This window comes from Choloepus didactylus, chromosome 13 (genome assembly GCF_015220235.1).
Source record: "Choloepus didactylus isolate mChoDid1 chromosome 13, mChoDid1.pri, whole genome shotgun sequence".
NCBI classification, from domain to species: domain Eukaryota; kingdom Metazoa; phylum Chordata; class Mammalia; order Pilosa; family Megalonychidae; genus Choloepus; species Choloepus didactylus.
In genome coordinates, this window is record NC_051319.1 from 17,187,908 (window position 1) to 17,215,485 (window position 27,578).

Genomic DNA, 27,578 nt, shown 5'->3' on the forward strand with positions numbered 1-27,578 from the left:
TAATACTCTATGATGCATCTTAGCATCTATCAACTTTTCATTCTTTGAAATGAATCTAATTCCTACCCACTATATTTCACCATCTTACTGCGTCTTTATTTTAGTGTTATTAATTAATTGACTCCTTAAAATAAAATAATTCTTTATGCGTTCTTTTTTTTTTTTTTTACGTTAGTCTTACACAATTTAATTTAAAGTCTTTGTGAGAACTTTGGGAAAATAAGAAATTTGAAAAGTTGTGCTTCATGCAGGAAACAATATTTATAGTTTTTTTAGGTGAATAGAAGTTAATATTTACAGTTGTATGCTTTTATCACTTAAGATTCCTCAGACAAATATTGGTACTTCTCAACCAATGGATTACATGGCTTGGGACAGGCAGAGATTATTATTCTGTTGTTATATTTGCCAAATGAAGATACTATTCCTAAGGACATCTTTAAACTATTTATCACCATATATAAGGATGCTCTAAAAGGTATAGCATTTTATTTTGAACTTTGCAGACTAGGGGACGGATAAATTAGTAAAGACATTTATGTTTTTGGTTATGCTAATTGTACTAAAGTTTTATTTTGTGAACAGATTGCTGATATTAAAAGAACTTAATCATCGTTTTCAGTCTCCTTAAATCCAACATTTTATGTGATTAGTTTTTCACCGATTTTTTTATTTTAAAAATGGTAATATGTTTGCCTTTTTTATTTTTTTGTATTTGTCTATATATTTTCCTTACTGTCTGTATTAGATTGGGGACACTTATTTATCAACAGTAAGGAGAAAATTTAAAAATACCTATGGCAACGAAACATTTTCAATATTTATTCACAGTCTCCAATCTCCAGGAATAACTACACGTTGTACACTGAAGATATTCAATAGGTATATCTTCAAGAGTGGAAATAAGAAAAAAATATTCCAAATTGTCTTTATTTATGAAAGTTATATGGGGACCTTCAAAATCAGAAGACCTCTTTAAAACAATAACAAAACAACTTAAAATGTTTTTATTAATGATTTTTATTTCTAGGAAAATACATAGAAAACTTGGACAGTATTACCTTTACTGAGAGTTTTCTCAGTAGCAAGGATCATGGAGGATTCCTTTTTATTACACCTACTTTTCAGAATCTTGATGATCTCCCATTACCAAGTTATCCTTTTCTTTTTGGAATTCTTATCCAGAAGCTAGAGATTCCCTGGGCAAAAGTTTTTCCTATGCGTTTAATGTTGAGATTGGGCACAGAATATAAAGGTAAGTTTTAGAATAATAAGTTAAACTACATAGGTTCAAAAATATTGAATGTAAAATAAATATTTTAGGGAAATCATTAAAATCAGTTTTTGAATATATTAATGGAAGTACTTTTGTTTTTGTGTACTATAAAAATTCGAAACCAGCCCTCTTCTACCAAGTTAGGCTGGACAATTTTCGTATGTCATGAAGCTTTTAGATTTTCAAAAAATTATGTTAACACACCTTAATTTTTTTTTTTTTTTTAATTTCAGAAAAAACATAAGATACCTTGATAGTATAACCTTTGCTGAAAGTTTTCTTAAAAGCATGTACTTCCAGGGAGTTCATTTTTTTATGTTGCCTATGTATTAAGCTAAATTTCACCCCTCTCAGTTTGTCTACACCATAAACCAAATATGAAGGATTTTTGGATCATCAATGCTGTTGCTTTTCAGTTGTTAACTATAAACAAGAGGTAACTATTTTTTAGGGAAGGAAATATTTAAAAATATTGGTTCTCATCTTTTCTAAGTTTGAGGCTCTTTATTCTTATTTTTCTATTCCTAATATTTAGTTTATTACCTAAAAATTGTATAGACTATAGTTTATGTGTATATATATGTATTTGTGAGACTGTGTATGTGTTGTGTGTATGTGCGTATTTACATATCTACCCTTGACACAACTAGAGTTTCTAGAGCTGTTGTGAAATAATGGTTCAGGTTTATGCATATGGTTATTTCTAAGTTTAAATCATTTTAAAATATATTTTAATACATATTTTTCTGTAAAAAATTAAATGTAGGAAAGTTATAAAGTTGATCATTACTATTTCAAAATGGACAAATGTAGTGAAGGAGATATTCATTTAAATCCTCTGTCAGATTTTATTAAACTGATTTTAGGGGATCCTTACCATTTAGGATTTAAATATGTGATGCTAGTAAATTGGATTAATGGTAGCAACATTTAATTGTCAGATTCTGTACTGTGTGAACCAAGAAGCTTAAGAAATTTCATTCTGAGCCAAATGTTTAATCCATTCAGACTAATATTTTCTCTCTGATATTAACATTTAAAGGTTATTTTATGAACGGCTAGGGCAATATACTAGCTAATCTTAAATCATTATGGAACATGCCATCTATAAATTTGGCCAGAATTTTGGCCAGTGTCACTTCTAGATAGTAAGTCTGTTTTTCTCAAATTGAAAATAGGTAAGTCATTTCTCAAAGAATCACGGGTTGGAACAGCAAAGCGTTGCTAGCTGTTTGGTGGTGATGAGGGCAAATCACCAATTATACGTGGAAATTAACTAGTCTCATGTTTTCTGCATTTCTTATTCTCAGCTGGATTTTAGATAGGACTGGCACTTTGACATTATTGGTAACCATGCCTCTTTGGACATGAACTTGGAACGTGTGTGCGTGCGTGTGCGTATTTTGTTGTAGAAGCCATGTACATTATGGAAAAGTTAATGGCTAAAATTAGAGTCCCAAGATTAAATACTGAAAATAGCCATCACAAATTAGTAATTTTCAAATGGAGATTATCTGCTTTTTTATGTTGAGATCTCTTGTTTGAAATATCTTTAAATGTTGGAACAGATGACTTATGAGGCCTCTTGTAACTCCAACAATGTATCACTCTAAACCATACCCTGGCGAGAATAGTGTTTTAAATAAAATTACTTCTATCAGGTTTCAGAGGATGCTTGCTCATGCATATAAGGGAAAGGTGAAAAGTTGACAATTACCTTAATCATTTCCTTTTTCATTTTCATAACTTTTAACACTAATGTCTTGTTTGTTATTTTTTTCCAGTCTAGACCCTCTGTCTTGAAATAATTTAGTTACCCTTTTTAGAATTACAAATACTTGTGTAATAGCAAGGATGTGAGCTACTCTCATTCAAGTCTTTAAAATAGATAATGTCAGCTGTGGGGTTTTCTTAGAATTTTAAGGAAGTATATTTGCGTAATAGGTATTAGAGAGATTATAACCTAAACTAAGAACTGAAGGTTAAAAATGCATCTGCTTTTTTATCATCTTAGAATAGTTTTGCCTTCCTTTCTTCACCTTCCTTTTTTTCTGGAGGTTTTGCCGTATTGCATTTATTCAGCCCTAAAGAGAAAGAAAGGGAGTTAGGTGACAGGTGCCACATCCCTTCCTCTTCTCTGCATTGACTTCTCCAACTTCACGTGTTCCCTTTTATGATGCTGACCCAACCTATCAAAGTTTATTACCATCCATAAATTAGCACAATTTATTAACTATAAATGCCTTAAAAGTCTTTAATTCTTGTTCTCTTTAAGTTATCAGAACTTATAGGAGGCTAGCCAAGTATTGTAGTTTTCCAGCCACCATAAGTTGGTGAAAGCAATATGTGTAATGAAAAGATTTCACACTGGGCAAGCCTATTTCAAGTCTTGTTTCACCAGTTATTAACTTAGTCACCATGACAGTTGTTTAATCTTTCTTTCTCATCTATAAAACATGTGTAGCCATTCTTACTTCATTGGGTTGTGGTAGAGTTTAAACAAGATAATGTAGGTAATAATAGGATAATGTAATGTAATTATATATATGCTTAGTGTAGTACCTAGTAGCTGCACAGTAAGGGTTAATGTCATTTCTCACTTTCCCCTAAGAACTGATTGGATAGTATTTATACGTAATACTAGAGTTTTGGTCAGTGTATGCAATTTAGAATGGGTGTTTGATGTTGACTTTTTTGTTTTGTGTTTTTTTTTTTTTTATGGAAATTAAAGGTACTAAATTCAGGACTTTTTTTGGTTATTGTTGGTAACCAGTTTTCCTTTCTTATGTGTAGCATATCCTGCTCCTCTAACAAGTATCAGAGGCCGAAAACCTCTTTTTGGAGAAATAGGACACACAATTATGAACTTACTTGTTGTGAGTAATTGAAATATTTTATTGTGTTCTTACACTGTTAATTAAAAAAATTATTTAACAAATTCACATGGATGTTTTCCTATTTTACTTTGGCATGTTTGGTAGAATAAAAGTTCATTTATGAGAAATCGTAACTCATTTAAAGTAAATGGGCTCTGTTTTTGATGAATTGCTTTTTAGAATATAGTATCTCCTAATTACCTGATTGTAATTGCCTTTGGGTTCATTTTGCTGCAGTTCTTACATATTTAGGTAATTTGAGACCTCTACACAGTTGTTGAAGCTTTAATAAAATGTTAATCAAGTCAATCACTTTCATGAGTTTGAGCAAATTATAGCTGTTGTATCCTCATTAGTAATAGGAAGAGTTGGATTAGATGATATCTGAGGTGCCCTTCCACTTTGAATTTCTGTAATTTTGTGTCTGTCTACCTGTTACTATAGAAAAGTATTTCAGTGGACTCATTTTTATTTATACATGTCAGTTTGAAGACCTTCTCTATTTTGGAAAGTCTGTAACATGAAAGGGGAACTCACACCCAAACACTACAGAATTCTTCCTGAGAATGATATTCTTTATAATTTATGTGACATAACTAGAAGGATTAGTTGTTTTTTTTAAGTTGGTCTAGCTTTCTGGATTGCACTTTGACAGTTAGGTGTCAGAAGCCATAAAATGATGGATACTCTTAAAAAAAGGATTTAATGAGTAGGTAAATGCTCATGAATAGTAGTTTAAAGTTTATGGGATTGTGATTATTTTATGTAGGACCTTCGAAATTATCAGTATACCTTGCATAATATAGATCAGCTATTGATTCATATGGAAGTGGGGAAAAGCTGCATAAAAATACCTCGGAAAAAATACAGTGATGTAAGTATAATTACTTTATTTGAATTTTGAAGACAATTATTAAACACTAGATTTCCTCAAAATTGTGTGAAATTAAATTTGCTGTTTTGTTTGTTTTGAATCAAACTATTTAATATATATTGGCAAAAAACATTGTTTTTGAAATTCTAGAATTTGTTTCCTAATAAAGGATTTGTTTAACTCTTGTTTTTTTCTTACCATTTTATTTTAAAACATTTGTTTCTGTCACATTCCAGAGAGTTGTCTAGACCAAAGCTTGATAATTATGAAGCTGGTCAGCAATGTGACTCTTTGATTTATTGTAATTAATAAAGGCATAAAATGTTAGAAGAGTTTCTAAATGAGTGTTTTATTTCCAGGTAATGAAAGTAATAAATTCTTCTAATGAGCATGTCATTAGCATTGGAGCTAGTTTTAGTACAGAAGCAGATTCTCATCTAGTCTGTATGCAGAATGATGGAGTTTATCAAACACAGGCCAACAGTGCAACTGGCCATCCTAGAAAAGGTACGATTCTTAGTTCCTAATGCTAATTCGTAAATCACTTCAATTAATATAATTCCTTTCAAAGAGGGAAATATGTATACTTTATTTATTTGCTGGATGAGTAGTGATAAAATATATGCTTTAAAGTTTTGGCTACAGGAACAGTAGATTAAAAAATTGCTTCTAATTTATGTTTTGCTCTTGGGCTACATTAGGCTTAAAGACTTTCAAGACTATTCATAGTGATATCTTCAGGCTTAGTGAATCCCATAAGCTGGGAATTTTACTTTGAGTAATTTCTGTCTGGAATGAGGTGTTCCTTCACCTTTGTTCCCTCTCTTCTTCAACTCCTCTTAATTGGGGGAGCACAGGGTTGGTAAGGGCAAAGGATAACTTATAAAAATTTAAGTGGCTGGGAATAGAAAAATGAAAGAGATGGTGGAATGAGCAGCATGTGGGAGTGACATTACTCTCGGCTCTGGCTGAACGGCATCAGTGACTGCTGTGATTACCAAACCCTTGCAGTAGGAGGTCTAACAAATTGAAAAGTTAAGTTGAAGTAAGTACTCTATAAAATTAAAATTATTGTAATAATGAAAGCACATTTAGCATACTTAAAATAGTCTGACATTCTGGCTACTAATAAAATTTTTCTTCCAATTATAAAAGTAATATTCATTTATAGTAAATTGGAAAATGTGTTTTAAAAAGAAAAAAAGTGTCAAGATATAGCTACTGTTGACACTTTACTATATTTCCTTCTTATTTTGACATATATATTAAGTAGATGATTTTATACTGTATATTTATAGTTTTGTATTGTGCTACTTTACTTAACATGCCATTGGCATTTTCTGTTATTAAAATTCCTTAACTTTTCACTGTTTATTTTTTGAATAGGTATATATTTGTGTGGTGTAAAATTCAAAAGGTGTGAACATTCACAGTGAAACATCTTTCCTCCATTGACCCCCAGCTACTCTCTTTTCCCTCCTTACAGGCAAACAAACCAATGTTATATGTTTCTTGTATATCCTTTCAGAGACATTTTTGCTTGTTATACTGAGGCAAACATACACACACATATGTCTTTTCCCTCCTTTTTTAAAGCAAGTCATAACATTTGGTCTTTTCTGCACCTTCCTTTTTTTTTTTTTTTTGGTTAACACACTTTGGAGATTACTCTATGTTAGTATATAAAGAGTTTTTGCATTCCACATAATTTTCAGTTTTAATGTGTGTACATCATTTAGCTGTCCCTTATTGATGGACATAAATTGTTAACAATCCACAGCTATTTATAAAAGTGCTGCAATGAATAACTTGTACACATGTCATTTTGCATACATGTGAACCTATTTGGGGATAAATTCCTAGAAGTGGAATTAATGCATCAAAGGAAGTGTGTTTGTAATTTTAATAGATATTATCAGGTTGTCCTCCATTGATAGAGATCCATTTTACATTCTCACCAGTAGTGGATGTTTGATTTTCTACAACTTCACTGATACAGGCAAAAACTTTTAAAGTAGTACAAAAATTCATCATTTGTTATATAGAAGCATTCAGTCATCTTTATACAATATTTTATCTTAATTTTGTTTTGTTTTTTTTATTAGCTTTCTAATATAAGTGCTGTGGGCATTACATTTACTGGGCACTAAAATGTGCCATGCTCCACATTAAGCATTTATCAAATATCATATGGCATAAAAATGAGTAGGTAAAAATATAAATAATTCCTTTTTTCCTTTATCAGTGACAGGTGCAAGTTTTGTGGTATTCAATGGAGCTCTAAAAACATCTTCAGGATTTCTTGCTAAATCCAGCATAGTTGAAGGTAAGATTTTCATCTTTAAGATTGTTTTAATGTAAAGTCATTTTTCCATTAAATTTTAAAAATGTATTTGTTATTTACAAAAGAATCTGTGTAAATTATAAGGACAGTTCCACAAACTTATGTGAAACCATCACCCAACCCAAGAATTAGAACCCAACTCAATATTTGGGTCTATTTATGCCATCTATCTCCTCTCCCTAAGTATTAACTACTATCCTAAATACTGTGGATATCATTCTCTTGCTTAATTTTTTTTTTGTTTTTTTGGTTTTTTTTTACTTTATATATATAATATACTAATGCTTATTTGAGAGACTTACAAAGTGATATTCTTCACAAAAGTTATTTGGAACTAACTATTCTACTAAGTTACCTGGAACGCTATGTTTCTAACATTTATGCATGTTGTTGCTTGCAGCTATAGTTTATTCATTTTCAATGCTACTAAATATTTTATTTTGTGAATGTATGACAGTTTTATCCATCTCTTGATCGTGAACATCTGATTTGTTTGTTGTTTTTGTATTACAAGCAGTGGTGCTAGTAACATTCTTGTATGTGTATGTGGACTTGGGCATATGTTCAAGAGTTTCTCTAGGGTATATATGCAGGAGTGGAATTTCTGGGCCAATGGTTAAGTAAATGTCAACTTTACAAGATAATGCTAAAGTGTTTTCTGAAGCGGTTGTACCAATTTACATTACCAGTAGAATGTGTACGATTTCCCGTTTGTCTGCTTGTTCTCCAAACATGGTATTATCAGACTACTTAATTTCTGTCAATCTGGTAAGTACCTCTGGGTATGGTCGTAAGTATCATATCCCTAACCACTAATAAGTAGTGCATTTATTACATATTTACAGGCTATATGTGTTGTCTCTTCTGTGAAATACCTGTTCTTATCTTTTGTCCATTTTTCTGTTAGGTTGTGTTTCTTTTTCTAACTGATTTGTGAACTGTATGAGGTAGATTCTCCCCTCCCCTGATTTTTTTAAAATGTAGTTTTATTGAGATATGTTCACATACCATACAAACTATCAAAAGTGTACAATCATTGGCTCACAGTATCATCACATAGTTGTGCCTACAAACCTGTGATCAATTTTAGAACATTTTGGTTACTCCAGAGAAGAAATAAAAAAGAAAACCTTAATTCTCTTTAATCCCTTATGCCCCTCCCCCCCATTATTGGCCCATAGTATTATTAACGTTAGTTATTGCTGATGAAAGGGTATTAAAATATTAGTTAACTATGGTCCATAGTTTGCAGTAGGTACATTTTTCCCATACACCCCTCTATCATTAACTCCTTATAGTAGTGTCTTACATTTGTTCTAGTTCATGAAAGAACTTTTTTATATTTGTACAGTTAATCATGGACGTTGTCCACCACAAGATTCACTGTGTTGTATTTTCCCTGATTTTAACCTCCAACTTTCGTTCTGGTGATATACATGACTCTAAACTTCCCCTTTCCATCACATTCACACACCATTCCACACTGTTAATTATTCTCACAATATCATTAACTCTGTCTATTTCTAAATGATTAAGTTCAACCTAGTTAAACATTCTGTACGTATTAAGCAACTGCTCCCCATTTCTTAGCCTCATTCTATATCCTGGTAACTTATATTCTATATTTTATGTCTATGAGTTTATGTAGTATGATTAGTTCATATCAGTGAGATCATGCAATGGTTGGTCTTTTGTGTCTGACTTATTACATTTACATAATGTCCTCAAGGTTTATCCATGTTGTCGCATGCTTCAGGACTTCGTTCCTTCTTACTGCTGAATAATATTCCATCATGTACATATGCCACACTTTATTTATCCATTCATTTGTTAATAGACACTTGGATTGTTTCCGTCTTTTGGCAATTGTGAATAATGCCACTGTGAACATCAATATGCAAATGTCTATTTGTGTCCCTGCTTTCAGATCTTCTGGGTATATACCGAGTAGTGGAATTGCTGGGTCATAGGGCAACTCAATATTTAGTTTTCTGAGGAACCGCCAAACTGACTTACACAGCAGCTGTGCCTTTAACATTCCCGCCAGCAGCGAATAAGTATTCCAATTTCTCCACATTCTCTCCAACATTTGTAGTTGTCTAGCGGCCATTCTTACTCTTGTGAGATGATATTTCATTGTGGTTTTGATTTCTATTTCCTTAATAGCTAATGCAGATGAACATCTTTCCATGTGCTTTTTAGCCATTTGTATTTCTTCTTTGGAAAAATGTCTATTCGTATTTTTGCCCGTTTTATAATTGGGTTGTTTGTCCTTTATTGTTGAGTTGTAGGATTTCCTTATATATACTGGATATCAAACCCTTATCGGATATATGGTTTCCGAATATTGTCTACCATTGAACTGGCTGCCTCTTCACCTTTTTGACACAGCCCTTTGAAGCACAAAAGTGTTCAATCTTGAGGAGTTCCCATTTATCTATTTTTTCTTTCATTCCTTGTGCTTTGGGCGTGAGGACTAAGAAGCTACCTCCTATAACTATGTCTTGAAGATGTTTCTCTGTATTTTCTTCCAGGAGTTTTATGGTACTGACTCTTATATTTACGTCTTTGATCCAAGTTGAGTTAATTTTTATATAGGGTGTGAGTTAGGGGTCCTCTTTCATTCCTTTGGATGTAGATATCCACTTCTTTCAGCCCTGTTTATTGAAGAGACTATTCTGTCCTAGTTCAGAGGATTTGGGAGCCTTGTCAAAAATCAATTGACCATTGATCTGAGGGTCTATTTCTGAACTCTCAGTTTGATTCCATTGATCAGTATGTCTGTCTTTATGCCAATATCATGCTGTTTTGACCACTGTGGCTTTATAATAAGCTTTAAAGTCAGGAAGTATACGTTCTCCCACTTCATTCTTATTTTTTAGGTTGTTTTTGGCTATTCGAGGACACTTTCCCTTCCAAATAAATTTCATAACTAGCTTTTCTAAATCTGCAAAGTAGGTTGTTGGAATTTTGATTGCTATTGCATTGAATCTGTAGATCTTCTTGGGTAGAACTGGCATCTTAACAACATTTGGCCTTCCTATCCATGAACATGGAATGTCTTTCCACCTATTTAGATCCTCTTTGATTTATTTTAGCAATGTTTTGTAGTTTTCTGTGTACAAGTCCTTTAAATCCTTGGTTAATTTTATTCCTAGATACTTGATTCTTTTAGCTGCTAATGTGAATGGAATTTTTTTTTCTTAATTACCTCCTCAGTTATGTCATTACTAGTTATGCCTGTTTGAATGTATTGTGTTCCCCAAATGCCATTATCTTTGATGTAATCTTGTGTGGGCAGATGTTATCAGTTTTAATTAGATTTCTTTGAGTGTTTCTTTGGAGATATGCCCCACACAGCTGTGGGTGCTGACTCTGATTGGATATTTCCATGGAGACATGGCCCCACCCATTTAGGGTGGGCCTTAATCAGTGGAACCATATAAATGAGCTGACAAGCAGAAGGAACTCAGTGCAGCTGTGAGTGGTGTTTTGAAGAGGAGCTACAGCTAAGAGGGACGCTTTGAAGAAATCACAGGAGCTGCAAATGAGAGACACTTTGAAGACGGCCGTTGAAAGCAGACTCTTGCTCCGGAGAAGCTGAGAGAGGACAAATATCCCAAGTGCAACTAAGAGTGACATTTCTGAGGAACTGCAGCCTAGAGAGGAACGTCCTGGGAGAAAGCCATTTTGAAACCAGAACTTTGGAGCAGACGCCAGCCACGTGCCTTCCCAGCTAACAGAGGTTTTCCGGACACCATTGGCCATCCTCCAGTGAAGGTACCCGATTGCTGATGTGTTACCTTGGACACTTTGTGGCCTTAAGACTGTAACTGTGTAACCAAATAAACCCCCTTTTATAAAAGCCAATCCATTTCTGGTGTTTTGCATTCCTGCAGCATTAGCAAACTAGAAACTAGTGTATAGAAACACTGCTGATTTTTGTGTGTTAATCTTGTATCCTGTCACTTTGCTGAATTTGTTTATTAGCACAAGTAGCTTTGTCATAGATTTCTCAGGATTTTCCAAATATAGGATCATGTCATCTGGAAATAATGAGAGTTTTACTTCTTCCTTTCCAATTTGGATATCTTTTATTTCTTTTTCTTTCCTAATTGCTCTAGCTAGAACTTGTAGCACAGTGTTGAATAACAGTGGTGACAGTGAGCATCCTTGTCTCATTTCTGTTCTTTGGGGGAAGGCTTTTAGTCTCTCACTGTTTAGTGTGGTGATGCCCTTTATCATATTGGGGAAGTTTCCTTTTTTTCCCCTACCTTTTGAAGTGTTTTTATCATGTAAGGTTACTGGATTTTGTTGAATGCCTCTTCAGCATCAATCGAGATGGTCATGTAATTTTTCCCTTTTGATTTATTAATGTATTGTATTACACTGATAAATTTTCTTGTGTTGAACCACCCTTGCATGCCTGGAATAAAGCCCACTTGGTCGTGGTGTGTAATTCTTTTAATGTGCCATTGGATTCTATTTGCAAGTATTTTGTTGAGAATTTTTGCCTCTATATTTATTAGGGAGATTGGCCTGTAGTTTTCCTTTCTTGTAGTGTCTTTATCAGGTTTGGGTATTAGAGTGATATTGGCATCATAGAATGAGTTAGGTACTGTTCCTTTTTCTTCATTTTTTGGGAAGGGTTTGAGCTGAAATCGTGTTCTTTTTGGAGTGTTTGGTATAATTCCCGTGAAGCCATCTCACCCTCGGCTTTTCTCTGTAGGAAAGTTTTTGATGACTGATTGGATCTCTTTACTTGTGATTGGTTTATTGAGGCCTTCTGTTTCTTCTAAGGCAGTATAGATCATGCATGTGCTTCTAGGAAATTGTCCATTTCAACTAAGTTGTCTAGTTTGTTGATGTACAGTTGTTCATAATATCATTTATGCATTTTTTTATTTCTTTGGGGTCCATGGTAATGACCCCCCCTCATTTCTGATTTTGTTTATATGCATCTTCTCTCTTTTTGTCTTTGTCAGTCTAACTAAGGGTTTGTCAGTCTTAGTGATCTTCTCAAAGAACCAACTTTTGGTTTTATTGATTCTGTCTGTTGTTTTCTTATTCTCCAATTCATTTATTTCTGCTTTAATCTTTGTTATTTCTTTTGTTTTACTAGCTTTACGTTAGTTTGCTGCTCTTTCTCTGGTTTCTTCAGTTTTCAGTTAGGTCTTTAGGTTTTAGCTTTCTTCCTTTTTAACGTAGGCATTTAGAGCTATAAAGTTCCCTCTCAGCACCACCCTCACTGCATCCCATAGGTTTTGATATATTGTGTTGTTGTTTTCATTCGTCTCCAGATATTTACTGATTTCTCTTGCAGTTTCTTCTTTGACCTGCTGATTGTTTAACCTACATGTATTTGTGAAACTTCTGGTTCTTCAGTGGTTATTGATTTCCAGCTTCATTCCATTATGGTCAGAGAGAGTGCTTTGAATAATTTCAGTCTTTTTAAAATTATTAAGATCTGTTTTATGTCCTAGTGTATGATTTATCCTGGAGAATGTTCCATGAGTACTTGAGAAGAATGTGTATCCTGGTGTTTTGGGGTGCAGTGATATCTATATATATTAGAATATATAGATCTGTTAGGTCTAATTCATTTATCACATTGTTTAGGTTCTCTGTTTCCTTATTGATCCTCTGTCTCATTGTTCTATCTATGGAAGAGAATAGTGTATTGAAGTCTCCCACTGTTACTGTAGAAACGTTTATTGTTCCCTTCAGTTTTGCCAGTGTTTGCCTCATGTACTTTGAAGCTCCTTGGTTGAGTGAATAAATATTTATGATTGCTATTTCTTCTTTGTGACTGTCCCTTTTTTAGTATGTAGTGTCCTTCCTTGTCTCTTATGACATCTTTGCATTTAACGTCTATTTTGTTTGATATTAGTTTAGCTACCTCAGCTTTCTTTTGGTTACGACTTGTGTGGAATATCTTTTTCCATCCTTTCACTTTCAACCGATTTGTATCTTTGGGTCTAAGATGAGTTTTTTGTAAACAGCATGTAGATAGATCATATTTTTGTAACCCACTCTGCCAATTTGTGTCTTGTAATTGGGGAGTTTAAACTGTTACCATTCAAAGCTATTACTGTAAAGGCAGTTCTTGATTCAGCCATCTTTTCCTTTGGTTTTTGTTTGTCAGATCTATTTTTCTCTCTCTTTTTTTATACTTTGAGTTACCCTTACTAATTCTCTTCCATTTTGTGCCCTTCTCCAGTCCTCTCTCTCCTGTCTTTTGTTTTTTGTTTTTTGTTTTTTTCAGCCAGCAGAGCTCCCTTTAATATTTCTTGCAGGGCAGGACTCTTGTTAACAAATTCTCTTAGCATTTGTTTGTCTGTGAAAATTTTGAACTCTCCCTCACTTTTGAATGACAACTTTGGTGGATAAAGAATTCTTGGCTGGCAATTTTTCTCTTTCGGAATCTTAAATATATCATACCACTGCTTTCTCACCTCCGTGGTGCCCACTGAGTAGTCAACACTTAGTCTTATGTGCCTTCCCTGGTATGTGGTGAGTCACTTTTCTCTGTCTGCTTTCAGGACTCTCCTTTTCAGCATTTGTCAGTCTGATTAGTATGTGTCTTGGAGTGAATCTATTTGGATTTATTCTATTTGGATTTTGTTGGGCTTCTTTGATTTGTACATTTATGTCTTTTATAAGGGTTGGGAAGTTTTTCCCAGTTATCTCCTAAAATAGTCTTCCTGGCTCTTTTCTCTTCTCCTTTTGGGATACCAGTGATTCTTAAATTTGTGCACTTTGTTTTGTCAATTGTTTTTCTGAGATCCACTTCAGATTTTTCCATCTTTCCACCATTTGTTTGCTGCTATAAATATTCATATGCAGGTTTTTGAGTGTGCATGTGTTTTCAGTTCTCTTGGCTATATACCTAGGAGTGGAATTTCTGGATCATATGGTAGGTATATTTATCCTTTTGAGGAATTGCCAACTATTTTCAAAGCAGCTATGTTCTCATGAGCTATGTATGAGGATTTCAATTTCTCCACATTCTTGGTATATCTTGCTATCTTTTTAAAAAACATTTTTTTGTGATAGCACACACTTACCATAAAATTTCCCATTATGACCATTTTTAAATGCAAAGTTTAGTGATGTTAATTACGTTCACAGTGTTGTGCTACCATCACCACCATCCATTACCAAAACATTTCCATCGTTCTAAATAGGAAACCTATACATTTTAAGTCTTAACTTCCCTATCCTCACCCTGTCCCCTGGTAACCTGTATTCTAGATTCTGACTCTGTGAGTTTGCTTATAATTTTTTCAAATCACTGAGATCATACAATATTTGTCCTTTTGTGTCTGGCTTATTTCACTCAATTGATGTCTTCAAGGTTCATCCATGTTGTCGCATTTATCAGGTCGTGTAATTCTTATACTTGTTACTCTCTAGGTAAGATCTTTTTTCCCTCTGACTTCTCAGAATTTTCTCTTTGTCTATAATTTCTGCAGTTTGAATATGGTATGCCTAGGTGTTTTTTGTTTTGTTTTGTTTTGTGTTTATCCTGCTTGGCATTCTCTCCCCTTTGGTGAGATAGGAAGCCTAGATAGTAGAGAGGGCTCAAGCTGTCTAATTTCCCTTACCCTAGGTTAGATAAGGCTCTTGTACAGTCGTTTCTCTTGAGGGCATGCCTGGTCGTATTTCAAGATGCTTCCTTCACCGATCCTCCAGCCAAAAGCACAAGGGGATTTTTCTCAGATCTTTACCATAAGAACCCAGTGGGGCTCCTAGAGGTAAAACACATGAAATTGTGGGTACCTCCCTAAGACTCGGTCCTCAGGAATACTCTCAAGCTTGTCCATGCTCAGCCTTCAGCAATTAGTCAACTACCATTTAAGTATCCCTACCAGTTACTGGCTCCAGTGGCTTCTGCTCCCAATAAGCTGTGATTCTCTGTGTTTACCTATCTCTCCAGTTTTCAGGGTAGCAGTTTGCCCTATGACCACAATTCTTTGATGGATCTAAGAAGACATTGATTTTCAGTTTGTTTGGCTTTTTTCTTGTTTGGAGGACAGGAGTGAAAACTTTCAAACTCTTTGCATATCTGAGTGGAAACAAGTTTATTAACAATTTTTGTAGTACAGGTCTGCTGGCTTTCATTTATCTGAAACTATTTTGACTTTCTCATTTTTGAAGAATGTTTTTTGCTCGAGTTAGGATTCTGGTTTGAAATTTTTTTTTCCTTTAGCAGTTTAAACATGTTATTTTGTTGTCTTCTAGAACCATTATTTCTTTTTTTATTTTTTTTAATTGTGAACTTTAACGTATGCACATAACAGTGATAACTTTCAAAATATGATTTTACAAGTAATTAGAGAGCACATTTCAAAGAATGTGGGTCACAGTTCCACAATTTCAGCCATTTCTGTTATTATAAAATACAATTTACGTACAGAAAGGTGTCATCTCTTGAGGTACAGCTCAACAAGCAGTCATATAGGTAATTTCAGAAATTGTTATGGTTACAGTTCCACAGTTTCAGTTCTTTCCTTATTATGCAATACAAGGTATATATAGAAAGGTGAAGACCTTCAAGGCACAATTCAACAAGCAACTATAAAGCAAATCCCAAAGGATACTATCGGCTATAGTTCTACCATGCCAATTACCTCCTTCCAGCCATTCCAATAACCCAGCATCTAAAAATATATATATAATTATATAAAGTTTCAGTATTCATAGACTTTTGTTAAATCTTATCTTGTTTGTTGCTACCCCTTCCTCACACTTAATCTCTTTCTCCCTTTTCAGGAGTGTCTAGGCAGTGAGCACCCTAACTTGTTCATATTGAAAAGGTGTGTCGACAGTATGGGAAAGGGGGCCACATCTGATAGTTGATCTTAAAGAGGCTGTTACCTCTGGGTTTTAGGACTTGTCTGTGGTGGATTTAAATTTCTGAAATATAACTTAGTAAGTGCATCTTTTATAGAATCTCAGGTAGGGACCTAGGTATTTGGGGACTACTTTTGGTAAGGGCATGGCATACTGTGGCCATTTGGGATGTCTAGCTGGAGCTTCCATAAGAGAAACCTCCAGGATAGCCTCTCAGCTCTATTTGGGATCTCTCAGCCACTGTGACCTCAGCTTGTTTCCTTTCTTTTTCTTTTCCCCCTTTTGGTCAAGTAGGCATTTTCAGTCCCTCACTGCCAGGGCCAAGCTCATTCCTGGAAATCATGTATCACGTTGCCAGGGAGATTCATTCCCCTTGGAGTCATATCCCTCATTGAGGGGTGACTGATGAAATTATTTGCCGAGTTGGGCTTAGGGATAGAAAGGCCACATCTGAGAAATGAAAGAGGGTCCCTGGAGGTGCCTCTTAGGCATAATGATAGGAGGGCTCAGCCTTCTATTTACAACTGTAAATTTTACAAGCTCAAGCCTCAAGTCAAACACTTGCTTTATTAAGTAGTGGGTTGCTAACTTCACTAAATGTATTCTATCCCAAGATCAACAGTCAGTTTCTTACATTATCTTCACTTAGTTGTACAATCATCATCACTCTCAACTTTAAACAATTGTCATAAAATATTCCAGAGCTCTTATCAGCTGCTAATTATTTATCCCTGGTATTAGCGTAAAGTTGGTAAGATATTCCTATTAAATATAGCCTTTAATACGTAATGGATAGTTTTTCCATACCACTCCATTGTTAACCTTCTGCACCAGTGTAATATCTTATAAGTATATAATGCTGACACTTATTTACGTTTGTGATGCTACTCTGTGAGTTACATGCCTTTAAACAATGATTTACGAACATGTTCGCCTTCAGTGTGTCGCTGATACTTATAATTCCATTAACGAGCCATAGTGACACCTGACCATTCCCATGCAATTAAGATCACCCTCATTATCATATCTGTACATATTAGATTACCATTCCCCCTTCACTAGCTTCTACCTCTAGATCCCCTATATTCTACATTATAAGGCACTTATTTTACATTTTTCACAGAGTTCATATTAGTGGTAACATACAATATCTCTCCTTTTGTGTCTGGCTTATTTCACTCAGCTTTATGTCTTCAAGATTCATCCATCTTGTCATATGTTTCACAACTTCTTTCCTTCTTATTGCTGCATACTATTCCATTATGTGTATATACCATATTTTGTTTATCCACTCATCTGTTGAAGGACATCTGGATCATTTCCATCTCTTGGCAATTGTGAACAGTGCTGCTGTGAACATCGGTATGCAAATATCTGTTTGTGTCGCTCCTTTCAGATCTTCTGGGTATATACCAGAAGAAGTGAAATTGCTGGATAGTAGGGTAACTCAATATCTAGTTTTCTGAGGAACCGCCGAACTGTCTTCCAGAGTGGCTATACCATTATACAGTCCCACCAGCAATGAATAAGAGTTCCAATTTCTCCGCATCCTCTCCAGCATTTGTAGTTCTCTGTTGGTTTAAAATGGCAACCATTCTTATTAGTGTGAAATGATATCTCATTGTGGTCTTGATTTGCATCTCCCTAATAGCTAGTGAAGATGGACATCTTTTTATATGTTTTTTAGCCATTTGTATGTCCTCTTCAGAGGAATGTCTTTTCATATCTTTTTCCCGTTTTATAATTGGGCTGTTTGTACTATTGTCATTGAGTTGTAGAATTTCTTTATATATGCAAGATATCAGTCTCTTATCAGATACATGGTTTCCAAATATTTTCTGCCATTGAGTTCGCTGCCACTTTACTTTTTTGACAAATTCCTTTGAGGTGCAGAAGCTTTTAATTTTGAGGAGTTCCCATTTATTTTTTCTTTCATTGCCTATGCTTTGGGTGTAAGGTCTAAGAAGGTCTTAATATTAGGTCTTGAAGAGATTTCCCTACATTATCTTCTAGGAGTTTTATGGTATTGTGTCTTCTATTGAAGTCTTGGATCCATTTTGAGTTGATTTTTGTATAGGGTGTGAGTTAGATGTCCTCTTTCATTCTTTCAGATATGGACATCCAGTTCTTCCAGCCCCATTTCTTTTTTTTTTTTTTTTTTTCTTTTTTATCATCATTTTATTGAGATACATTCACATACCATGCAGTCATACAAAACAAATTGTACTTTCGATTGTTTACAGTACCATTACATAGTTGTACATTCATCACCTAAATCAATCCCTGACACCTTCATTAGCACACACACAAAAATAACAAGAATAATAATTAGAGTGAAAAAGAGCAATTGAAGTAAAAAAGAACACTGGGTACCTTTGTCTGTTTGTTTCCTTCCCCTACTTTTCTACACATCCATCCATAAACTAGACAAAGTGGAGTTTGGTCCTTATGGCTTTCCCAATCCCATTGTCACCCCTCATAAGCTACATTTTTATACAACTGTCTTCAAGATTCATGGGTTCTGGGTTGTAGTTTGATAGTTTCAGGTATCCACCACCAGCTACCCCAATTCTATAGAACCTAAAAAGGGTTGTCTAAAGTGTGCGTAAGAGTGCCCACCAGAGTGATGTCTCGGCTCGTTTTGGAATCTCTCTGCCACTGAAGCTTATTTCATTTCCTTTCACATCCCCCTTTTGGTCAAGAAGATGTTCTCCGTCCCACGATGCCGGGTCTACATTCCTCCCCGGGAGTCATATTCCACGTTGCCAGGGAGATTCACTCCCCTGGGTGTCTGATCCCACGTAGGGGGGAGGGCAGTGATTTCACCTTTCAAGTTGGCTTAGCCAGAGAGAGAGGGCCACATCTGAGCAACAAAGAGGCATTCAGGAGGAGACTCTTAGGCACAAATATAGGGAGGCCTAGCCTCTCCTTTGCAGGCAACCAGTCTTCCCAAGGGTAAAACTTATGGTAGAGGGCTCAACCCATCAAACCACCAGTCCCCTATGTCTGTGGTCATGTTAGCAACCATGGTGGTGGGGTAGGCGAATACCCCTGCATTCTCCACAGGCTCCTCAAGGGGGCACTACATCATTTTTTTTTTTCCTTTTTTTTCTTTTCTTTTTTTTTTTTTTTTAACTTTCCCTTCTTTTTTAAATCAACTGTATGAAAAAAAAAGTTAAAAAGAAACAAACATACAATAAAAGAACATTTCAAAGAGACCATAACAAGGGAGTAAGAAAAAGACAACTAACCTAAGATAACTGCTTAACTTCCAACATGTTCCTACTTTACCCCAAGAAAGTTACATAATATAGCAACATTTCTGTGAACTTGCTCCTACTATATCCATCAGAAATTAACAGACCATAGCCATTTCCTGGGCATCCCCAGAACGTTAAATAGCTTATCTGTTCTTCTTGGATTATTGTTCCCCCTTCCTTAATTGCTCTCTACTGCTAGTTCCCCTACATTCTACATTATAAACCATTTGTTTTACATTTTTCAAAGTTCACATTAGTGGTAGCATATAATATTTCTCTTTTTGTGCCTGGCTTATTTCGGCTCAGCATTATGTCTTCAAGGTTCATCCATGTTGTCATATGTTTCACCAGATCGTTCCTTCTTACTGCCGCGTAGTATTCCATCGTGTGTATATACCACATTTTATTTATCCACTCATCTGTTGAAGGACATTTGGGTTGTTTCCATCTCTTGGCAATTGTGAATAATGCTGCTATGAACATTGGTGTGCAGATATCTGTTCGTGTCACTGCTTTCCGATCTTCCGGGTATATACCGAGAAGTGCAATCGCTGGATCGAATGGTAGCTCTATATCTAGTTTTCTAGGAACTGCCAGACTGACTTCCAGAGTGGCTGAACCATTATACAGTCCCACCAACAATGAATAAGAGTTCCAATTTCTCCACATCCCCTCCAGCATTTGTAGTTTCCTGTTTGTTTAATGGCAGCCATTCTAACCGGTGTTAGATGGTATCTCATTGTGGTCTTAATTTGCATCTCTCTAATAGCTAGTGAAGCTGAACATTTTTTCATGTGTTTCTTGGCCATTTGTATTTCCTCTTCAGAGAACTGTCTTTTCATATCTTTTGCCCATTTTATAATTGGGCTTCTGTCTGTACTATTGTCATTGAGTTGTAGGATTTCTTTGTATATGCAAGATATCAGTCTTTTGCTCAGATACATGGTTTCCAAAAATTTTTTCCCATTGAGTTGGCTGCCTCTTTACCTTTTTGAGAAATTCCTTTGAGGTGCAGAAACTTCTAAGCTTGAGGAGTTTCCCATTTATCTATTTTCTCTTTTGTTGCTTGTGCTTTGGGTGTAAAGTCTAGGAAGTGGCCTCCTAATACAAGGTCTTGAAGATGTTTTCCTACATTATCTTCTAGGAGTTTTATGGTACTTTCTTTATATTGAGATCTTTGGTCCATTTTGAGTTAATTTTTGTGTAGGGGGTGAGGTAGGGGTCCTCTTTCATTCTTTTGGATATGGATATCCAACTCTCCCAGCCCCATTTGTTGAAAAGACCATTATGGCTCAGTTCGGTGACTTTGGGGGCCTTATCAAAGATCAGTCGGCCATAGATCTGAGGGTCTATCTCCGAATTCTCAATTCGATTCCATTGATCTATATGTCTATCTTTGTGCCAGTACCATGCTGTTTTGGCAACTGTGGCTTTATAATAAGCTTCAAAGTCAGGGAGTGTAAGTCCTCCCACTTCGTTTTTCTTTTTTAGAGTGTCTTTAGCAATTCGAGGCATCTTCCCTTTCCAAATAAATTTGATAACTAGCTTTTCCAAGTCTGCAAAGTAGGTTGTTGGAATTTTGATTGGGATTGCATTGAATCTGTAGATGAGTTTGGGTAGAATTGACATCTTAATGACATTTAGCCTTCCTATCCATGAACATGGAATATTTTTCCATCTTTTAAGGTCCCCTTCTATTTCTTTTAGTAGAGTTATGTAGTTTTCTTTGTATAGGTCTTTTACATCTTTGGTTAAGTTTATTCCTAGGTACTTGATTTTTTTAGTTGCTATTGAAAATGGTATCTTTTTCTTGAGTGTCTCTTCAGTTTGTTCATTTCTAGCATATAGAAACATTACTGACTTATGTGCATTAATCTTGTATCCCGCTACTTTGCTAAATTGTTTATAGCTCTAGTAGGTGTATCGTTGATTTCTCAGGGTTTTCTAGATATAAGATCATATCATCTGCAAACATTGACAGTTTTACTTCTTCTTTTCCAATTTGGATTGCCTTTATTTCTTTGTCTTGCCGGATTGCCCTGGCTAGCACTTCCAGCACAATGTTGAATAACAGTGGTGACAGCGGGCATCCTTGTCTGTTCCTGATCTTAGAGGGAAGGCTTTCAGTCTCTCACCATTGAGTACTATGCTGGCTGTGGGTTTTCATATATGCTGTTTATCATATTGAGGAAGTTTCCTTCAATTCCTACCTTTTGAAGTGTTTTTATCAAAAAGGGATGTTGGATTTTGTCAATATGCTTTTTCAGCATCTATTGAGATGATCAATTGATTTTTCCCTTTCGAGTTTTTAATGTGTTGTAATACATTGATTGATTTTCTTATGTTGAACCATCCTTGCATGCCTGGAGTGAACCCCACTTGGTCATGGTGTATGATTTTTTTAATGTGTCTTTGGATTCGATTTGCAAGTATTTTGTTGAGGATTTTTGCATCTATATTCATTAGGGAGATTCGCCGGTAGTTTTCCTTTTTTGTAGCATCTTTGCCTGGTTTTGGTATTAGATTGATGTCAGCTTCATAAAATGAGTTAGATAGTGTTCCATTTTTTTCAATGTTTTGAAAGAGTTTGAGTAAGATTGGTGTCAGTTCTTTCTGGAAAGTTTGGTAGAATTCCCCTGTGAAGCCATCTGGCCCTGGGCATTTATTTGTGGGAAGATTTTTGATGACTGATTGGATCTCTTTGCTTGTGATGGGTTGGTTGAGGTCTTCTATTTCTTCTGTGGTCAGTCTAGGTTGTTCATATGTTTCCAGGAAATTGTCCATTTCCTCTACATTATCCAGTTTGTTGCCATACAGTTGTTCATAGTATCCTCTTATATTTGTTTTAATTTCTTCAGGATCTGCAGTTACGTCACCTTTCTCATTCATTATTTTGTTTATATGGGTCTTCTCTCTTTTTGATTTTGTCAGTCTAGCTAGGGGCTTGTCAATCTTGTTGATCTTCTCAAAGAACCAACTTTTGGTGATATTTATCCTCTCTATTGTTTTTTTGTTCTCTATGTCATTTATTTCTGCTTTAATCCTTGTTATTTCTTTTCTTCTACTTGGTTTAGGATTGGTTTGCTGTTCATTTTCTAGCTTCTTCAGTTGATCCATTAGTTCTTTGATTTTGGCTCTTTCTTCCTTTTTAATATATACGTTTAGTGCTATAAATTTCCCCCTTAGCACTGCTTTTGCTGCATCCCATAGGTTTTGGTATGTTGTGTTCTCATTTTCATTCGTCTCTATATATTTAGCAATTTCTCTTGCTATTTCTTCTTTAACCCACTGATTGTTTCGGAGTGTGTTGTTTAACCTCCAGGTTTGTGAATTTTCTAAGTCTCTGATGGTTATTGACTTCTAATTGTATTCCATTGTGGTCAGAGAATGTGCTTTGAATAATTTCAATCTTTTTAAATTTATTGAGGCTTGTTTTATGTCCCAGCATATGATCTATTCTGGAGAAAGTTCCATGAGCACTAGAAAAGTATGTGTATCCTGGTGATTTGGGATGTAATGTCCTGTATATGTCTGTTAAATCTAATTCATTTATCAGATTGTTTAGGTTTTCAGTTTCCTTATTGGTCTTCTGTCTGGTTGATCTATCTATAGGAGAGAGTGATGTGTTGAAGTCTCCCACAATTATTGTGGAAACATCAATTGCTTCCTTTAGTTTTTCCAGTGTTTCTCTCATGTATTTTGTGGCACCTTGATTGGGTGCATAGACATTTACGATTGTTATTTCTTCTTGCTGAATTGCCCCTTTTATTAGTATGTAGTGGCCTTCTTTGTCGCTCAAAACATCCCTGCATTTAAAGTCTATTTTATCTGAGATTAATATTGCTACACCTGCCTTCTTTTGGCTGTAGCTTGCATGAAATATTTTTTTCCATCCTTTCACTTTCAGTTTCTTTGTGTCCCTGTGTCTAAGATGAGTCTCTTGTATGCAACGTATTGATGGTTCATTTTTTTTGATCCATTCTGCGAATCTATATCTTTTAATTGGGGAGTTTAATCCATTTACATTCAACGTTAAAACCGTGAAGGCATTTCTTGAATCGGCCATCTTATCCTTTGGTTTATGTTTGCCATATTTTTCCCTCTCTCTATTAATATCCTTTATTGTACCCATACCGAATCTCTTTAGTACTGAACCTTTCTCCAAGTCTCTGTCCTGTCTTTGTTTCTCTGTCTGTAGGGCTCCCTTTAGTATCTCCAGTAGGGCACGTCTCTTTTTAGCAAATTCTCTCAGCATTTGTTTGTCTGTGAAAAATTTAAGCTCTCCCTCAAATTTGAAGGAGAGCTTTGCTGGATAAAGTATTCTTGGCTGGAAATTTTTCTCACTGAGAATTTTAAATATATCGTGCCACTGCCTTCTTGCCTCCATGGTGGCTGCTGAGTAGTCACTACTTAGTCTTATGCTGTTTCCTTTGTATGTGGTGAATTGCTTTTCTCTTGCTGCTTTCAGAACTTGCTCCTTCTCTTCTGTGTTTGACAGTGTGATCAGTATATGTCTCGGAGTGGGTTTATTTGGATTTATTCTATTTGGAGTTCGCTGAGCATTTATGATTTGTGTATTTATGTTGTTTAGAAGATTTGGGAAGTTTTCCCCAACAATTTCTTTGAATACTCTTCCTAGACCTTTACCCTTTTCTTCCCCTTCTGGGACACCAATGAGTCTTATATTTGGACGTTTCATATTATCTATCATATCCCTGAGGTCCGTTTCGATTTTTTCAGTTTTTTTCCCCATTCTTTCTTTTATGCTTTCATTTTCCATTCTGTCATCTTCCAGGTCACTGATTTGTTGTTCAACTTCCTCTAGTCTTGTACTATGAGTGTCCAGAATATTTTTAATTTGGTCAACAGTTTCTTTAATTTCCATAAGATCATCCATTTTTTTATTTAGTCTTGCAATGTCTTCCTTATGCTCTTCTAGGGTCTTCTTGATTTCCTTCATATCCCGTACTGTGGTCTCATTGTTCATCTTTAGTTCTTTGAGTAGCTGCTCTAGGTGCTGTGTCTCTTCTGGTCGTTTGATTTGGGTGCTTGGGCTTGGGTTATCCATATCGTCTGGTTTTTTCATATGCTTTATAATTTTCTGTTGTTTTGGCCTCGTGGCATTTGCTGAACTTGATAGGGTTCTTTTAGGGTTTGTAGACCTATTGAAGTCCTTATCTCTAATTTATCAGATCTACAGCTTCGTGGAGTACACTTTCTCTAACTAACCAGTAGGTGGCGTCCACGAGCCACCTGTTCTCCACAAGCCAGTTCTCCCCTGCTTAGCCTTTTTGGTGAGTGGGGGAGTGAGTCTTGTGGGGCCCAATTGGTGTACCAAGCTTGTGTGTGTAGTTGGTGTTGCCTGCCCTGTATGTGGGGCGTGTTTCTGGGCAGTCAGGGAGGGGGGGTGGCCCTAACAATCAAATCTCCCTGGTGATCCTAGAGTTTTAAAGCTGCTGCAATAGTCTAATCCTTCAGTTCAGTCCTGCCACAGTTTGTCTCTGCCACTGACGCACAAGTCTTTGGTATTGGCGTATGGCTCCTGAGACTTGCAAGTGGGCCCCTCTTCCAGGCTGTGCACCCCGGGTCCTCTGTTGAGGGATGACTGTGCTATGTCACAGGTGAGTGCCATCCCCCCAGGGCAGTTCTGGGCTGCTGGGCTGTGTAGGGAGGCTCCCAGTCTGCTCAAATGATGGCTGAATGGGGCTTTGTTAATTCACAGTGCTCCACCTTCCCAGCTCTGGGACAATCAGCTGAGGTTGCAGGGAAGGCTAATGTCCACGCCCAGTTTTGTGGTGTGTGCCTGTTATTTGAAGCACTTCCGTCACACTGGGTTGTCTGGGGCAGCTCTGGGCTATGGGGCTGGCGATGGGCAGGAGTGTTTCCTGTCCACCAGGATGGTGGCTGTGAGTGGACACCCCCCTTTTCTTGGGAAGTTGTGGTGTTTAGTGAATTTTCTCAGCCGCTGGATTATTGCCTTTTGTCTCAGAGCTCTCTTAGTTCTGCTCTTGACTTGATGTGCCCAAATTGCAATTCTTTGAAGCTTTCTGTATTGGACTTCTTAGAGTAATTGTTTTAGAAAAAGAAAAAAGGATTAAAAAAAAAAAAAAAAAAAAAAAGGGCCCTCCTCAGAGATCTAATGGGTTATTGAAATGCTAAGAGACAAAGCAACCAGGGCCATTAAGGAAAGGTCCACAGGGCAGAGAGATCAGCTTTTCTTCGGGATTTGCATATGCACCTCAAGGCCTGAGCTCCGCGCTTCCCCTTTCTGTGTTCACCAGAACTCCAAAAATCCTCTGCTTTTATTTTGGAGTTTTTCGGGTTATTTTTTTTTTTTCTATGCCTGTCTCCTCTCTGCTGGGCTGGCAGCTGTCAGATTCTCTGGTGTCTGGTCTCAGTCTATCTATGGTATGGAGTATGGATCAGTAGAATGAGTTTCCGAGAAGGGCTACCACTGCAGTTCTCCCTTCTCCTTCCCGGAGCTGGCAGCCCCTCCTCCCACGGGACTGAGCCTGGCAGGGAGGGGCGCGGGTCCCCTGGCCGCAAAAACTTACAGATTTCGCTGATCTCAGCAATTCGACATTTTCATGAGTATTGTATGAAGTATGCCCAAAGACAGATTGCTCTGTGGTGTCCAGTCCACGCAGTTCCTGGCTTTTTACCTACTTTCCTGGAGGAGTAACTAAAACTTACAGCTCACCAGTCTGCCATCTTGCCCCGCCCCCCTCGGCATCCCCATTTCTTTTTGTTTCTTTGTTTGTTTTGTTTTTGTTCTTGTTTTTCTTTCACTTTTATTTTTTATTCTTGTTCTGGTTCTTTCTGATGTAAGAAAAATGTTCAGAGATAGATTGTGGTGATGAACGCATAACTATGTTATCATACTGTGGACAGTTGATTGTATACCCATGGATGATTGTATGGTGTGTGAATATATTTCAATAAAACTGAATTTAATAACAAAAAAAAAAAAAGTGCTTTCCCATCAGGAAAAAAAAAAAAATGTCTTCTTCTAAGTACTGCTTTAGCTGTATCCCACAAATTTTTATACATTCTGTTTTCATTCAATTCAAAATATTTAATAGTCTACATTATGATTTACTTTCCTTTTTTTTTTTTTTTTAATTTTTATTGAGATTGTTCAGATACCATACAATTATGCAAAGATCCAAAGTGTGCAATCACTTGCCCCTGGGTACCCTCATACAGCTGTGCATCCATCACACTTAATTTTTGTTCAATTTTTAGAAACTTTTCATTACCCCAGACAAGAAATAAAGTGAAAGATGAAAAAAGAAAAGAAGGAAAGGAAACTCTAATCCTCCCCTATCCCTAACCTACCCCCCTCAGTTGTTGACTCCTAGTATTGATATAGTACATTTGTTACTGTTTATGAAAAAATGTTAAAATACTACTAACTGTAGTATATAGTTTGTAATAGGTATACAGTTCTTCCCTATATGCCCTTCTATTATTAACTTCTAATTGTATTGTCATACATTTGTTCTGGTTCATGGAAGCGATTTCTAGTATTTGTACAGTTGATCATGGACATTGACCACCATAGGATTCAGTTTTATACATTCCCATCTTTTGACCTCCAACTTTCCTTCTGGTAACATATATGACTCTGAGCTTCCCCTTTCCACCTCATTCACACACCATTCAGCACTGTTAGTTATTCCACACCATTCAGCACTGTTAGTTATTCTCACATCTTGCTACCAACACCCTTGTTCATTTCCAAACATTTAAGTTCATCCTAGTTGAACATTCTGGTCATACTAAGCAACCACTCCCCATTCTTAAACCTCGTCCTATATCTTGGTACCTTATATTTCATGTCTATGAGTTTACATATTATAATTAATTCCTATCAGTGAGACCCTGCCATAATTGTCCTTATGTGTCTGGCTTATTTCACTCAGTATATTGCCCTCAAGGTTTTGTCATCAACCCATTTTTTTTTAATATGGTTTTGTTCACTCACCATACATTCCATCCCAAGTAAATAATCGATGGTTCTCTGCATGGTCATACATTTATGTGTTCACCACCTTCACCACTATCTATATAAGAGCATCTACATTTCTTC

General features: G+C 35.9%; 1 protein-coding gene across 4 annotated transcripts in view; it reads left to right on the top strand.

Moving 5' to 3' along the window:
- ZFYVE16 (zinc finger FYVE-type containing 16) overlaps positions 1-27,578 on the top strand; it is a 118,081-nt gene that overhangs the window by 70,468 nt on the left and 20,035 nt on the right. For all 4 annotated transcript variants that reach the window (XM_037801164.1, XM_037801162.1, XM_037801163.1 and 1 more), the window contains 6 exons: positions 323-478; positions 1,031-1,255; positions 4,070-4,152; positions 4,922-5,026; positions 5,386-5,533; positions 7,272-7,352. In XM_037801164.1, the coding sequence (XP_037657092.1) occupies positions 323-478; positions 1,031-1,255; positions 4,070-4,152; positions 4,922-5,026; positions 5,386-5,533; positions 7,272-7,352 (798 nt within the window). The remainder of the gene's footprint in view (positions 1-322; positions 479-1,030; positions 1,256-4,069; positions 4,153-4,921; positions 5,027-5,385; positions 5,534-7,271; positions 7,353-27,578) is intronic.